The sequence below is a fragment of the Spermophilus citellus genome (genome assembly GCF_964194105.1).
Source record: "Spermophilus citellus genome assembly, chromosome: 7".
Taxonomy (NCBI): domain Eukaryota; kingdom Metazoa; phylum Chordata; class Mammalia; order Rodentia; family Sciuridae; genus Spermophilus; species Spermophilus citellus.
This window is the reverse complement of record NC_138188.1, coordinates 79,495,526-79,511,359: the sequence shown is the minus strand read 5'-3', so window position 1 is coordinate 79,511,359 and position 15,834 is coordinate 79,495,526. Positions and strand designations below refer to the sequence as shown.

The 15,834-nt window shown below is 32.7% G+C and overlaps 2 protein-coding genes across 5 annotated transcripts in view; both read right to left on the bottom strand.

The window, feature by feature from the left end:
- Nucleotides 1-6,069, bottom strand: part of NSUN3 (NOP2/Sun RNA methyltransferase 3) — a 52,582-nt gene extending 46,513 nt beyond the window's left edge. For both annotated transcript variants that reach the window (XM_081302607.1, XM_081302608.1), the window contains exons 1-2: nt 5,938-6,069; nt 4,996-5,105 (exon numbers count right to left, since the gene is read on the bottom strand). In XM_081302607.1, coding sequence (XP_081158733.1) covers nt 4,996-5,105; nt 5,938-5,949 — 122 coding nt within the window. In that variant the 5' untranslated portion in view covers nt 5,950-6,069. The remainder of the gene's footprint in view (nt 1-4,995; nt 5,106-5,937) is intronic.
- Nucleotides 6,070-10,300: 4,231 nt separating this feature from the next.
- The window catches only part of ARL13B (ARF like GTPase 13B), a 63,143-nt gene continuing 57,609 nt past the window's right edge, over nt 10,301-15,834 (bottom strand). For all 3 annotated transcript variants that reach the window (XM_081302123.1, XM_081302121.1, XM_081302122.1), the window contains one exon: nt 10,301-12,403. In XM_081302123.1, coding sequence (XP_081158249.1) covers nt 12,327-12,403 — 77 coding nt within the window. In that variant the 3' untranslated portion in view covers nt 10,301-12,326. The remainder of the gene's footprint in view (nt 12,404-15,834) is intronic.

The following is a 15,834-nucleotide window of genomic DNA, read 5'->3' as shown; positions in this document are numbered from 1 at the left end:
ACTGACTATAACGAGTCCCCCATATAACTGAAATGCATACACTTTCAAGGATGAGACCCCAGACCCTTCATCGCAGCAAAAATGGTAGAAGAAAAAACATGGGATTATTAAGTCACAGGCCTGGATCTGTCCTAAGTGTGAAACATCCAGCAATGAATTGTTTTAACTTCTGAATTTAAAAGGGGCTAAAAATTACTGTAAGGATTTGAAAAAAAATTAAGGTTGAAAGTATTTGTGGGGCTGGGGATGTGGCTCAAGCGGTAACGTGCTCGCCTGGCATGCGTGCGGCCCGGGTTCGATCCTCAGCACCACATAAAACAAAGATGCTGTGTCCACCGGAAAATAAAAAAATAAAAAAATAAAAAAAATAAATATAAAAAAAAAAGAAAGTATTTGTAAAACGAAGCTAGAACAAAATAGAAATCTGAATAATAGTTGTTTTCTCTCTTATCTAACTATCCACCTCTATATCCTCTTCACAAATTCTGGTGATATTAATTAGGTATATAATTTCCCCTTCCTTTTATATGTGAACTATGAGTCATTGATACCAGAGTGAAATGTTTGGGCTTTTTAAATTTTCAATAAAATGCACATAAAACTTTCAAAGTTCATAAAGATTTCCAATTAATCCTTCCCTCATAAGTCTATTTGGGGGCAGAATATATATACAGTGCATTTATGTATCATAAGTGCACAGCAGTGCTTGGGGAATAAATAAATCCTTACTAAATTGTGAATAAGTGATTGCTTGTCCAAGATATTGTTTTTTCCTTGTCATGGAAAAATATACAAATTAGAAAACTTTTAACAATAAAGTATTGACAGTAAAAAAAGTTATATCAAGTTAAATGCAATGAAAACACAAAGAGGAAAGATTAATGAAGTTGTTAATAAAATAAAATAATGCTAATATATATTGAGAGCTTATTATTATTTCCAATAATAAAACTAATGTCATTCAATATTCTGAGAATTTTGTTCATGTGTGTGCATAAATTTCCTGTCTCAAGTGACTATATGAAATAGATACTGTTTTTTCATGTTTTCCAAAAGAAAACAGTGAAATATAGAGATGTTTAATAACTTAACCTGAGGTCAAGTGCTACAAGATGCTGAAATAGGATGTGAATACATATTCTTAACCAGAAGGAAAAGGAAGGGCATTCCTACTAGAAGGAACAGTATATCCAGTACCAAAATCATGAAGGAGCCTCCTTATGCTCCTTGGATGTGAAAAATTTTTTGGTTCAAATGAAACATTACAGCGAGAGAGGAAGCAAAGGTGTGTACCTTGGGAGTGATAAAATATAATATGGCAATACTGAGAAGCAGCATGGCAGAGTGAATAAGCTCTTCTAAAAGTGAATCGTGTATTCTTCAGCAAGTTATTTAACTTCTGTATGCCTCATCTTGCCTATCTATAAATGGAAAGAACTACCTTAAGAGTGTAAAATGGAAAGAACTACCTTAAGAGTGAAATTATTTCTAAAGTACCATAAAAGTGGTTGCTAAAATAAGAAAGTGGGAGACTCAGCTATAATATGCCAGGTAAAAAATGATGAAGGCCTGATTAAATAGAAGCTGTAGAATTGAAAAGGATGTCCAAATTAAGAAATTTCTCAGGAGGAAACAGCAACCTTTGGTAACTATTTTAGATTTTGACAGAGAAAGGGTAATGGTGTTTGGTAGTACATAGTTACGGAGTCACCAAGACCACTCTCATTTCTAACACAAACTGTAATTTCAGGGATCCCCAAGACCATTCTTTTTTTTTTTTTTTTTTTTTGTTCTAGAAACATGCTTTATACCCCATTTCAAGATCTATTGTCACAGCAGATCTATAGTCAAGGCTTATTTTTTCCAAAGTCCTTATTTTACTATGGTTTATTCTTATTCACAGAATATTATTTTTTTTTCTTACACTAGTAGATACTGAACATCTACAATGTGTTAGAACTTATGATGGATATTCGAATAGGTTGAACTGTCATTTTACTAAAAAGTCCCAAGACCATTCTTAAGTTTGTTTATTCATTAGAAGAACATATAGAACTCACTGGAAGCTTTTAAACTCATAGTTACCATCTTTTACCAAAAAAGCATATAGATTAAAATCAGTTATAGGAAAAGATTGAAGGTACAGAGTCCACAAAAGTTCAAAGCATGAAACTTCTAGTTATCCTCTGCACTGGAAACATGGACAAGGCTAACTTTTTTCCTGGCAACAATGTGTAACAATATGCACAGAAATACTTCCAAACAGAGATGCTCATCTAAGCCCTTATATCAATTTCTGATGTTGTTTTGTGTTTTCTACTGCCTATTAAATTTGTGTTTGTGTGTGTGTGTGTGTGTGTGTGTGTGTGTGTGTGTGAATGGTGCTGGGGATAGAACCCAGGGTCTTACGCATGCCAGGTAAGCACTCTACCACTAAACCACATCCCCAGCCCTGGTGTCCAGTTTTAATTAAAGCATAGCTGACTGCTCACACTGCTTTCAGTCTCCAGCTCCTCTGGAGGCTGAGCTTACAGCTATGGTCTGTACTCCTATAAATTACATTGTTAAGACTATTAAGTATGGCCCAAGATTCTAGCTAAACAAAGATGTTCTTAACAGATACGTTTCGAGAACTTAGAGATTATCTCCCCAGAACTGTGGAAATGCCAGACTTGCTTTTGAGTAAGGTTCACTATTTACTACAAAGGTACTGAAGGTGTAGGGGAAAAAGGAGGTACCTGGACTGAAAGTAATGTCTTCAACTGAGATAGAATATGCAAGTAACAAAGATAACACAGGTTTAGAAGAGAAAAACATGCTTTTGAGTTTGCTGAATATGACAACTTAGTTGCTAGAAAACACTTAGAAGTATGAGGCTAAATCTTGGAAAGAATTGCATAGTTTGAGATTATAGCACATTGATTAAAATCTACACTCATGTCCCGAATAGACTTCCTTGAAAGAGAATATGCAGGCAACATAGAGAGCAAAAACTGAACCAGGGTAAACTTCAGCTTTAAAGAACTTCTCAGAGGGACTTGGCAGGAAAGGTCATTACAAACCAGTAAAATTAAATACTAAATCTTTACCACTATTATAGGAAACTAAAGATACTGTGTAAATTATTTTCTAGATAGGAAAAAAGGCATTCCACTTCCCCCTGGATGTAAATAGACTACAAGAACAATATTATTTCTTGCAAATAAACAATTATAAAATAAAAATATATGATTCTCTTCTTATTCCCTGTGCTATCTTCCATGTTCAAACTACTTTCTGAGAAAACCTTTATTTTGTCTACTGCAAATTTAGCCCATGTTTATGCAAAACTTAACTTACCATGAAAACTGAACAAAAAAGTAGATGAAGCAGAAGGCACAGCTAATTAAATCTGTTTATGGTTCACTGCTCATGTTGTTTAAGGTCAAATAATAATTTATAAGTCTGTCTGAACACACTAAAGAGAAAAATAACTCATTATAAGGAACGAGTAGCCAGATTACTAAAAGTCGGCCAACAGAAGACTTCTAAAAATCTTTTTTTTTTTAAATCATCCAAGTATGCCTATTACATCCCAGGTATGAAATGCAGACTAAAGGTTAGCAGAGGGAAGTCTTGAGTCCGACAACCTCAGCACAAATCCCAATTCTGCTACTTAAACTGAGTGAATTGGGACATGTTATTTAAACTCTGCAGTACCATCAGATGAAGAATGAAAAAAAAAATCTCATAGGTTTAAGGATCACTTACGTCAGTATTGTCTGGCATATAATAAGCATGCAAGACGTCTGCATATTAGATGTGATTACCTTTGTATACCAGAAGCCCAATGAATTGATCATAATCCTCACTGGTTATTCTTTATTCTCGGAAATACACATTTTGAAATCCAGTTTTGAAATAAAAACAAATATATACTACATTTTCATATTATACTGATTCCTAAATAGCTTAATTTGTTTAAAACTTATATTAGAATGCTAGATTATTATCTCATTAGCCATGATTTAATCTTTGTTTTAAAAAAATGCTTAAAGTTGTCCTTTGTAAAGAAGATATACTTATTAATTCAAGAAAAGGTGAAATAAGACAACATGAAAAACCACTGCCTGAATCAAGTTCCAGATATTATCCACAGCCTTGAATAATAATAATAATAATAATAATAATTATTATTATTATTTTTGCCCTTTTCCCCTCAGCTGAAAATGTCTGGTTCCTTAATCCAAAGTAATTCCTCCAAGATACCAAGACTTGGCATTTTCTCAGGCTTTCACTGGCACTCTCAGGCTTTGAAAGGTAAAACACGGTACTCCTGTCTATTTCTATTATGATACTTACCAAATTAGCAGTGTACATAGCTATAACCATGCCTCTCATCTCATTCCCCCTAAGAACACTAGACTATATGCAAATGGAACATAATGACTATCTTACTCTTTGTATTCCTGGGGCATTAAATATACAGTATGAGGCACTCAGAATCAACCCATAGAACAACATCCTGGTCAACAGCAAAGATATAAACCAATTTTTCTCATTTCCTTTTATGCATTAAATGTTTGCTTTTATAATACATTTAAAGAATTTGTATTTATATATGCACATGTGTATGTATGTTCAAAACAGAGCTAACCACAGACATACAGGGAAGAAATAAAACTACTGAGATAAAGCAGTGTTGACTTCAAAGTTTTAACGTTCTTATGTTACAGTATAATTAATTTTGTAGGTAGTCCTATTTCCTGGATCAATTCAATTGTTCAAGATATGGGCATATTAATTTTTACTTACTACTGCTACAAAATTTTTTTTCACTGCTTTTCATTATCTATTTCCTCTTGGTTCTTCCTTTCTATGTCCCAGTAGGAGAGTGCAACCAGGTTTAAATTTCTTTATCTCTCATTCTCACTCCATCCCTCACCCAAAAAGGTATACTGCATACTTTACTTCCACTGCTCAGTCATAAAGTATCGAGAGATGAATTATACTAACCTCACTGTATTCCAGGAATCTTCAAGTTCTTTGGAATACTGTTTTTCAAAATGATCCAACACAACTTTGCAAATCTGTTTTGCAAGCTTCCCCTCTGATTTTCCTTTCAACTACGACAAGAAAAAGGTGCTGACACATATTAAAGATACTACAAATTTATTAAACCTCGATATTAACATAATCTTTTTTACTGTCAAAAAATAAGAACACTTTATCTTTAGATAATTATTAGTTCTTGTAGGGGGAGCAATATATGACTTATAACAACATATGAGTTGTAAACCGTGTTACTGATAAATTTACCTATTTATGCTAAAGGAGTGTTTCCCCAAGAAATTGTAATCCAATCATGAAGCAAATGTTAAAGCAGAATCTAATTGTGCTAAACAAATTATGTCTAAAGGAAAAAATTAGTTTTTAAAAGCCATCACAGATGTTAGCATCAAGGGGAACTTCGTGAAAGGTACATAAAAACTGTACTCATTGCAATTTTCCCGTACACTTAGAATTAATCCAAAATAAGAACAAAAATGTCCCTTTTGTTTTTTCTGGAAACTCTGCAATTGTTTCGTTTATTCGTAGAGGGCCAGGTAAAATGTAACACTGTCTAGGCGTCCGGATACAGCAGTGACATAGAAGACAGTTTCAGCACTATAGGAGCTTACACTATGCTGGGAACTTGACGTGAGCAAGTATTAGAAGTCTGCAGATTACTCGGAAGGGACGTCCTCTCCGAGGACCTTGGGAGCGAACAGGGAATGTTTAAGTGCAAAAGTAACGCACTGAATATTACCAGGATTCTAGACAAGAAACCAAAAAACCCGAATATCGCAAAGGGACCGCCAAAGGTGAAGTTCCCACATCCCGGCCCCCTCCCTCGCCTCCTTGGTAGTGTACAGTCTGGTTCAGCCAGAGGCGCCCAGCAGGGCTCAAGGGCCTCACCCGAGTCAGCATTATCCTGCAGGGAGTTTACAGAAAAGAGTCAGCAACACTCCACATGAAAAAGCTTCCAGCCAAATGAAAAAACAGCCCGATTTCCGGTTAGCCAAAACCCTTAATGTCCTCACGGTTCCCGTTTAAATTCTCGCGATATTACACATATCGCCTGCACTTTCAAAATCTCGCCAACAAGGTTAGCTCCCGCGAGAGGCACACCTGAAATTGCTCAGCGCTTGGTTGGCTGGGGCGGGGAAGAGTTCTGCGCTGACGCCAGGGGCGTGACCCGGCGGTGGGAGAGACCTTGGGCGACTGGTGTTTAGGAAGTACTTTATCCTGCTAAACCGTCTTTGTGGGTGGGCTCGGTAAAGGCTGAATCTCTGTCACTATTGGGTTATGTTTTGTAAACACTTTTATCCTTAGGGGCGAAGCTAACGACTGAATTAAATTTGATGACTCCGTTAACTCGTGAAATAGTTTTTTTCCCAGGATGACCTATGCGAATAATCTCTCCATTTTAGAAAAGGACATGTAAAAAGATTAAATTGAAATACGCATGTAAGGCGCTTAGCACAGAGACTAGTCGACATAAATGCCCACTTGTTCGGTGCTGTTCTGTATTAGTGCCACTATCATGATCATTGTGGTTATCTTGTTCTGATATCAAATGCCTGAGGACCAAAGTGATCCTCCATACAAGACTCGTCACTCATTTTTACAAGAATGGAGTTTACAAGTAAGGTGTTATTACACCCACTCTGATAGAAATAGCAGTTTATTTACTCCTTTGGTGTACTCTTTCATTATTCTCTTGTAGCAATAATCAGCAATTTATCAGGGAGAAAATAGTGTGGTCTCTGATATTTAATAAGAATTATTATTTTGAGTATAAGCAGTAAGTCCGTTAGTACAACTAATGCAATTTGAAGCTTAATATATTTAAATTATATTACATATATTAAATAATATATTTAAACAAGTTTCCCAGCAATCTAAAAATATATCTATTAGAATTTAGGTTTGTTAAAACATGGTTTTCAGAAGTTAATACCCTTTATTGGATGTTTGGGGGAGTCACATTTACCTTTCAGTCTACTTGCAGAGATTCCACATTATTTTTCTATATTCTTTACAGAATGTTACAACTAATGAATTAATACATGAGTATTATATTTGAAATGTAGAAATATAAAAGATTTAAGATAATAAGAATTGAATATGCTGTATATCTATTAGGGAAACACTGATATACCTGAAAAGAGGACATTCTATCATTTTGTGACAGCATGGTTCTATTTTCTGAGTTAAAATGAACATTTTTTTTCTCTTAATTTTTTTCTGCACTTCTGATAATCCAATTTATAAGTGTGTATTTAGTTTGGATATGTTTTCAAATCTTATTAGCTATTTTTTAAAATGACCTGCTCATGCTCATTTATCTGTCTTAATATTACATTTATATTAGTGATGTTAACCATGTCACCTGTGAACAATGCTAGAGAAATGAGCAAGTTGTAGAAATCTTCAACTTCTAAGTAAGTACTTTTCCAATTTTTCTTAAAAGTATTTAACTTTAGCTGGGCGCAGTGGTGCCTGCCTGTAATCCCTGTTGTTCAGAAGATTGAGATAGGAGAACCAAGAGTTCAAAGAGAGCCTCAGCAGAAAGCCAGGTGCTAAACAACTAAGTGAGACCCTGTCTCTACAAAAAATGACTGGGGATGTGGCTCAGTGGTTGAGTGCCCCTGAATTCAACTCCCAGTACACCCCCCCCCAATAATTTAAATATGGAATAACTTTAAATTTTTATGCAGTAGCCATTGTTTGTGATTGATTCCATTACAAAGAATTGATTCCATTCCCAGAGAAGGAAGCCAATTCTGTTTCATCCACCCTCTATTTATAGTTTGATCTTTAATATTAAAGTCCCTTTCCAAGACCCAATATTTGTGTATCATGAAAATGTTAATTCATTTACCTTCCCCCCAAATAGCTACTGAATAATAAACAAAATTCCACATTGACTAACAGAAACTACTAGAAAAAGACTTGTTTTAAGTCACTAAAAACACAAGGAAGGGTTGGGGATGTGGCTCAAGCGGTGGCGCGCTCGCCTGGCATGCGTGCGGCTGGGGTTCCATCCTCAGCACCACATACAAACAAAAAAGTTGTGTCCGCCGAAAACTAAAAAATAAATATTAAAACTCTTAAAAAAAAAACACGAGGAAATTGAGCTGAAAAAAATACCAGAAATTACATTTTTTTATTAATGATACTGTTAGATAACTAATCCATATTATTTATAAGGACATAACTCTAGGCAGGAAAATAACTTTTATCTAAGCATTTTTTATCATTAAGTCAATTTCTGAATAAGTACACTTTTTGGACTATCTCCTACACTGGCTGCTTTATGAATTTTCATGTTTACATAAAACATGTCTCAATCCTTCCTATTAATATAGAAGTGAGGACAGGCACTATAGTAAAACAATCTGACATTAAGAAAACCCTTAGTTACTTAAAATGTAAGGCAGAAAAACACAGAGATGCCTGTGACCAATGCTAAAGAGCATAATTATAGGAATCTTCAATGTCTACTGAAGATTCTTATTAGTTTAGGACTTCAAAGTGGTGTGTATAAACTCTAGCAGCCAATCCAATCCACTGCAACTGGGGTGTAAATATAATGACTTCTCTTTTTATTAAGTTTTATCTAATATTTCTAATTTCCTTTTTGAGGGGTATATATAAATAAAATGCATTTTTAAATAGTGCATCAGAAATGTATGTAACTGATAAAGGTTGGAATATGTATCCTCAAAATTTATGTTGAAGCTCTAATCACTGATGTTTTGGAATGTAACAGATGATTAAGTTAAAATGAGGTTGGAAGGCTGAATCCTAATCCAATCTTACTGGTGTTATAAAAAGAGAAAAACTGGACAAACTGAGAGACACTAGGGGCAAGAGTACTGAGAAAAGGCCATGTGAGGACACAGCAAGTTGGCTGTTACCTATAAGGCAGGCAAGAGGCCTTAGGAAAAAGGAAACTTGTCCACAACATGGACCTTGATCTCCCTACTCCAGAACAGTAAGAAAATAAATTTATTTTGTTTAAGAAGTTACCCTGTGTGTGGTACTTATGTACCTAGCAAACATAAAGGCACATTAAAAATGTATAGGATGCTATTATATAAGTTTTGAGACCACTGATTCACTTCTTAAATTCTGTTTCCTCATCAGTGAACAAAAGGAATTTACAATCTAAGCCATAAGGAAGCAAATGATTATTTTTCCAATTTTTTCTTTAAATAAAATCAGATCAGTTTATTTAAAGGAGATTCATTTTTTCTACTTCCTATGTTTTAAATGAGATTTTATTATTTGGTTTCTAAAAAATTAAAGAATAATTGCTGTTTTAATAACCTATGCCATATTCTAATCTAGGTTTTGAGGTATTTGAATTTGTTCTTTGGATCAGCTGGACAGTATTTCCCAAAAACTTAAATAATCAATGTTAAGACAAGGGTGATAAAATATATAATGTACATCTTTATTTATAAAAGCAGTTTTACTTTTGAAAAGATTTTGTCACCTGGAATCATGGATTTAATTGGAATGAGTATACCATGAGTAGTGTGGCATATCAAATAGTACCAAATCAAAATGTTGTCATAGTAAGGGAACATTTAGTAAAAGCAGCTGCAAATATAAAGGTGTTTTAAACAGGTGACCTTTTCCAGGCTATGTGCAAGGAATTTAACATATTAAGTAAATTCTAGAATTTCATTTGTTGTTTAAAAGAGCATTTGATTTTCAACTAGAAGAAAACATGGCAGTTAAATAATTTATACAAAATTGTAAATTTGCTTCCATTATAAAAATAAAATTACCAAAATCATTAAAAAGTTTAAGGAAAACATTCTACTAATAACTCTAAAAAATTACTTCACTACTTTGTTTTAGCAACATTTTTCTCTAGTGCAGTTTCTATCCATAGCTTGACACTTGGCATCAATTATATGTAATATAAAATATTCCATATACATATGGAATTTCCAAGAAAAGCACATGGAATTATTTTAAATAAGTAAAATTACATCTGTGGGCTAGTAGCTTGAACCAAAGACACTGAATAATCTAGAATCATAAGGTGCTTTGATACTTTATTTAGCTGCTTTTAAAAATAACATTAGATCTCAAATATATAAAAACTTGCAGAGAAAAATGTTTTCATGTAAAATAACAAAAAGTCCATTATTTTAATCTACTGATTTAAACTCTTTCAATAATCATATTTGGAAAAACATTTACTTATTTTATTATCCAAAAAATCACTTATATTCACCAAAATCAAGAGAAAACAGAATATAATATAAATTAATTTTATTGGGTGAAAATGTCATAATTAATGGTGATTTAAGAATAAAAATGCAGCATATAACAAAACAGGCATTTAATTATTAGAATCCACCTGGATTTACAAAACATCTTTTAAAGTATTTTAGAATGCTTTAAGAAAACTATCTTTTGAAGGAGCTATATGAAATATTAATTCCATTTTATGCTACTTTAATCTTAAAATCATTTTTAGTTTTACAAAATGGAGTCAGCAATTACTGTGTTCTACCAGTAAACATTGGTAGGATAAAAATTTTAAAAATCTATCTTTACTCTCAAATAAATGAATATTAAAAATATAGCAAAAGTTTGAGTTTAGCTTTAAAAATGAATAAAATGTTACAAAAGGAACAAAAATGTAAGCAATTTTTTCCTATAAAATTCATTTCAAAATTTACATGCTGTCTTACTGTGATGCTTTTCCTCATATTTTATTCACCTATCAAATTCAGATTGTTATGAATTTTATATCTGAAGTAGAATGCTTTTTTCTTATTCAGGTGCTAGGTAGATCCATGTACCAACTCCAAGAATCTGTGCCATGCTGATGCATCCTGATTAATAAGTGACCATAATAAAAGTTCAGTGAAGTTAAAAATATGAATAAAATGTGATGCTTCAAAGCAAAATTCTTAAAGTAAATAGTTGTATTAAACTGACTTAGGCATACTTATTTATGTTGTTATTAGATACCAGCATATGTCTGTTGTCAGTACAGGTACCAAACCCAATAGTCTTATCTAGATTGTATTGAAATTATTATTTGTGTTATTTTCGCCTTAATATAAAGGCATGCTTTCAGTTAAGTGAAAATTAGGACTCCTTTACTGAAAATACATATCTAACAGTTTGTCTAAATGACAGACAGAATCTTATGAGTGCAAGAGAAGTAAATTTTAAATTGAGAAATATTTTGGAATCATTTCTTTACAACAGTATTTGAGCCAACATTTTAATTTGTATTGCTTTAGCACCCAAGTTATTTGTTGTAAAATATAAGTGTCTGTAACTACAATAACTTCATTCAGTTTTTTATCTCTAATTTCAAGGGATGAAAGAACTGTAATACCCTAAAAGATTCATGTGGCTTCTGACAGAACAGTCCTAACAGGGATCACACCTTGATCTCTGAAAGTGTCTTGACCTTTAAAACAGGGTTTTCTTGGGACTTTTAATAATATCTCATATAACATTTTTATTACTTAAAAAATAGGTTAATAAAGGTATTTTATGTCTCATTTATTGAGATTATTATCAAAAACACAAAAACAATAAAATAGAACACTTTTGTTGAATAATGCTTTCAAATCACATAATTTGGTAGAATAAAGATCTGATATCTGCTTTTTAAAAAGGTAAGTATTATTTTTAAATAAAGTCAAATTAGGATTTATAGGCTAGAAAAATGCTATTACAAAAATTTAAGTCATATAAATATATTGTTTGTATAGTTCATGTCTGTCAAGTAATTTAACTTTTATCTTCCACAAACAAATTTAAAAAATCTGTAGAAAAGTGCACAATCAAGATAATAGTAATTAAACAAAAATTTTAGAAAAATACAAAAAGTTAAAAATTTAGTTTATAAATTCCCAGGAGTTTCCCTTCCATGCCCATGTATCTTACAAAAATGTTTAATATATAGAAATACGGACTATTAAACAAATAATAAAGTATGTAGAGTCCATTGGCTCTATTTCTGAAGAAGTTTTCCTTCAGGAATTTGCCCATGAGTGAGGATATAAAACCCAAGGAGTCAACACTAAATCTTGTTAACATGCTCCAAATGTTGTTCATCCCATCCACTGGTCATTTTGCATGAAGAATATCGAGAAGTTAATTATCAGATCAGGTCCTTGGGCTATTAATCTCCTCACTAAAATCATTATGATTTTATTGCCCCAGTCATCAATGCTCAAAGGATTTTTTTTTTCTTCTGAGAAGAGGTCCATTTCACTTTGCTGATAGTAAGAGTACCAATCCATATGACATGGTTATGAGATCACATCATGAGCATCACCGTTAGGTCTCTGTCGTACAGTTAACGGAGGCAGCGGCTTCCCATAGAAATCTACATAAAAAAGGGTAACCATGGACACAAAACAGTTATAATCATCAGTTTTTGACACAGTTCATCATTTTTGAATGAATTCATTTTAAAAAACAAGACACACTGACTTGTCAAGTGAGGTGATAGTTGGGAAGGAAGGGGGGGAAAAAAAAAGCAAAACAAAACCAAACCCAGAATGTATAAAAAACAGAATAAATTCAAAACATAACAACCAGGGTAACTTCTAATAGACTTAGTAACAACCTGCACTAAATGGTTACATTTATTATTATTTTTGTTTCCAATTACACAGTCACATTAGAACAGAACAAACATAAAAAATTCAAAATCTACAGAACCTGCTAGTAAGAGCCTGGTAAATTAGTATCTGTACACATGTTCTTATCCAGAGACTGTTATTTCTATGTAATTTAGGAGAATCAAATTGAACTCTTTTATAATAATACTTCAATACAATTCAGTGATTTGGTGCATATTTTTCACAAAAAATGTGCCCTTCATAAATTTCAATTCCTTAATTATAATAATTGGCTTATAAATTTAATGGCATATATAACTCTCAGTTAAGTTCTTTCTGGCTTATTAACTTATTTTTTTTCTAGAAGCATAGGTGATTAAGATCACTACATATACACACACACAGAATTTTTTAAATCAAGTATAAATTCAGCTGGGGTGTTACCATACACTTACAATCTCAGCATCTCAGGAGGCTGAGACAGGAGGATTGTAAGTTCGAGGTCAGTCTCAGCAACTTATTAGTGAGGCCCTAAAAAACTTAGTGAGACCATGTATCAAAAAAAAAAAAAAAAAAAAAAAGGCAGGGGTTGGGGGTTAGGGATGTGGCTCAGTGTTTAAGTGCTCCTGGGTTCAATCTCCATTACCAAAAAATTAAAAAAAAACATAATTTCAAAGCAAAATATTAAACTGAAAGCATGCTTTAGCAAATCTTATATAACAGTATAACTTAGGTTATGAGTTAAAGGTATGAGTTTCAAGGCTGGTCATTCCTAAGTTCAAATCCTGGTTCTGCCAGTTATTATCTACGTAGTATTCCTCATGCTAAAAACTGGGATACTGTTGCCCATCTTAAAAGTTTACTTGGGGGGAATTAAATTTTCTTAAGTACAATGGTACGTACATGGTATACATAGATTTGTCATTTTTTCTATAATTAAAACAGTATCATAGATGCTCAATTATTAATTTTTTAATAATTGAACTTGGGGGCATTCAATCACTGAGCCACATAATCAGCCCTATTTTGTATTTTATTTAGAGACAGTGTCTCATTGAGTTGCTTAGCACCTTTGCTTTTGATGAGGCTGGCTTTAAATTCATGCCTCACCCTCCTAAGCTGCTGGGATCAATTATTAATTATTTAACTATCTGCTCTAGTTCATTATGCACCTTTTGTCTACTTGTCATCAACCTTTTGTCAAAATACTTCTAGATATAAAGGCACAGAAATGTATCTAAACTTAACACGTGAAGATATAAAATATCTTCTCCACTGGGAAGCAAACATTTGACAAACTGAAAACTAACTAAAACTATTAGAATATAGTGGCCTTAAACTTAACTAACTCACTATAATTCTTTCCAAGTAGTTCTGATTTAAGTGAGGGACAGGAGGGACCCTTCTCAGCCCATTTTCAATCTCTTTCTCCAGTTTTTCTTAATTGTAATGCTTACCCTGAAAATCACTATCAATTTTTAGTCTCTTATTAGACATTCTTTTTCTCACAAATAGCAAACCATCATTCCCTCAATTGCATTCATTCAGAAACAATTACAGAGCATCTGTTATGTGCAAAATATTCCTATTGTATAAAGACAGCTGGGGGGGGGGGGACCTACCTACATATTCTCCCCGACTCCCCCATCTGAATCACTTTTCTCCTAAACTCCATAATCTTACTTTATACTGGCCTTTAGACATTTCCAGACAGATAAGCCTACGTCTGTATTTGTCTGTCTCTGTATGTCTCTCTAAAAAAAGATTTCCTTTCTCTTGATATATTTTTAATCTCAGCCATATCACCAAGCTTATATCCCCTTGAGTCAAATTATACTCTATTCTCTTGCCCTCAACCCATACCTCCATTCATCAAATATTACTTCTTATAATTATTAAAGTATTCTTTACAAATACACCTTTTATTCTTCATTTCAATTTCCATTCCTTATTTATTACTTTGATCACTGTAACAACCTCCTGAGATTCAAGTAGTGATAATCAAGTTTGTACTTGATACATATTAATAGAAATTGTTTCTGTATTCCATACACTGTGACAAAAATTGTTAGAAAAACAAGTATCAAATCTAAAATTACTATTCCCATGCTAAAAATGAATATTATCTCTTAAAAATTAAAGCAAGTCCAGGTATCTTAACATATAAGATCTTCATCATCTAGTCCTAAGCCAGAATTCCATTTTGAATGTTCTCTCTAACATTTTCTCTTTTTTACCTATTCTATGCATAAACCTAAGCTCCAGTCACAAGCTATTTTCCAAATAAACCATGTTCTTTCCTCCATCTCTATTTTTTTTAAAATTGTAGATGGACACAACACCTTTATTTTATTTGTTTATTTTTATGTGGTACTTGGGATTGAACCCAGAGCCTCACTCATGCTAGGCAAGTGTTCTACTACTGAGCCACAATCCTGGCTCTCCATCTCTTAACAGTCTCTTTCTTCTGCTTCTTAATCTTATCGCTCTGAAGACCCAGTTCTAATGCCACTTTCCCTAACTTCTGATGCAGTCTGTGCATAATAATGCTGAAACACAGAACATATTGTCATATACTAAGAATGCTGAAGTATCTTCTCTCTTACACAGAGATCTCTATAAAGGCAGTATGTGTTTCTTATTCATTGGTATTACAAACATGTTGGCTGGTGTCAAATACAAAACAGGTTTTTGTTGAATAATGAATTCAGTATGGGAACAAATATCTAACGAGAATTGTGTGTGTGTGTGTGTGTGTGTGTGTATAAACATTGATATTACAGTTTTTCTAATATTAATATTTAAACTGATCACATATTCTAATGTACATAAAGAATTATATAATAAAATAGCAGTAATTAACCTGTTTTAATCACTAAAAACATGATATTAAAATTAGTAAAACAAAGAGACATATGTGATTCCACTGAAACAATACTTTTCAAATAATCTAAAACAATTTGTTTTTAAAAATGTAAAACTAAATCTTCCAATTTTCATTATTATGAAATATTTAATTATTGACCTATATAGTATTCTGAAGGAGAAAGCAAATAGCACATTATATTCATATATTTTGAATAAAATATTTAATATATTTTGATATAATATCAAATTTTATGGTAATGCTTTTCTGACAACTGAACTTACAATTTCTTCTGGTCTGTACTCTCCTTATGAAATACAGTTTTAT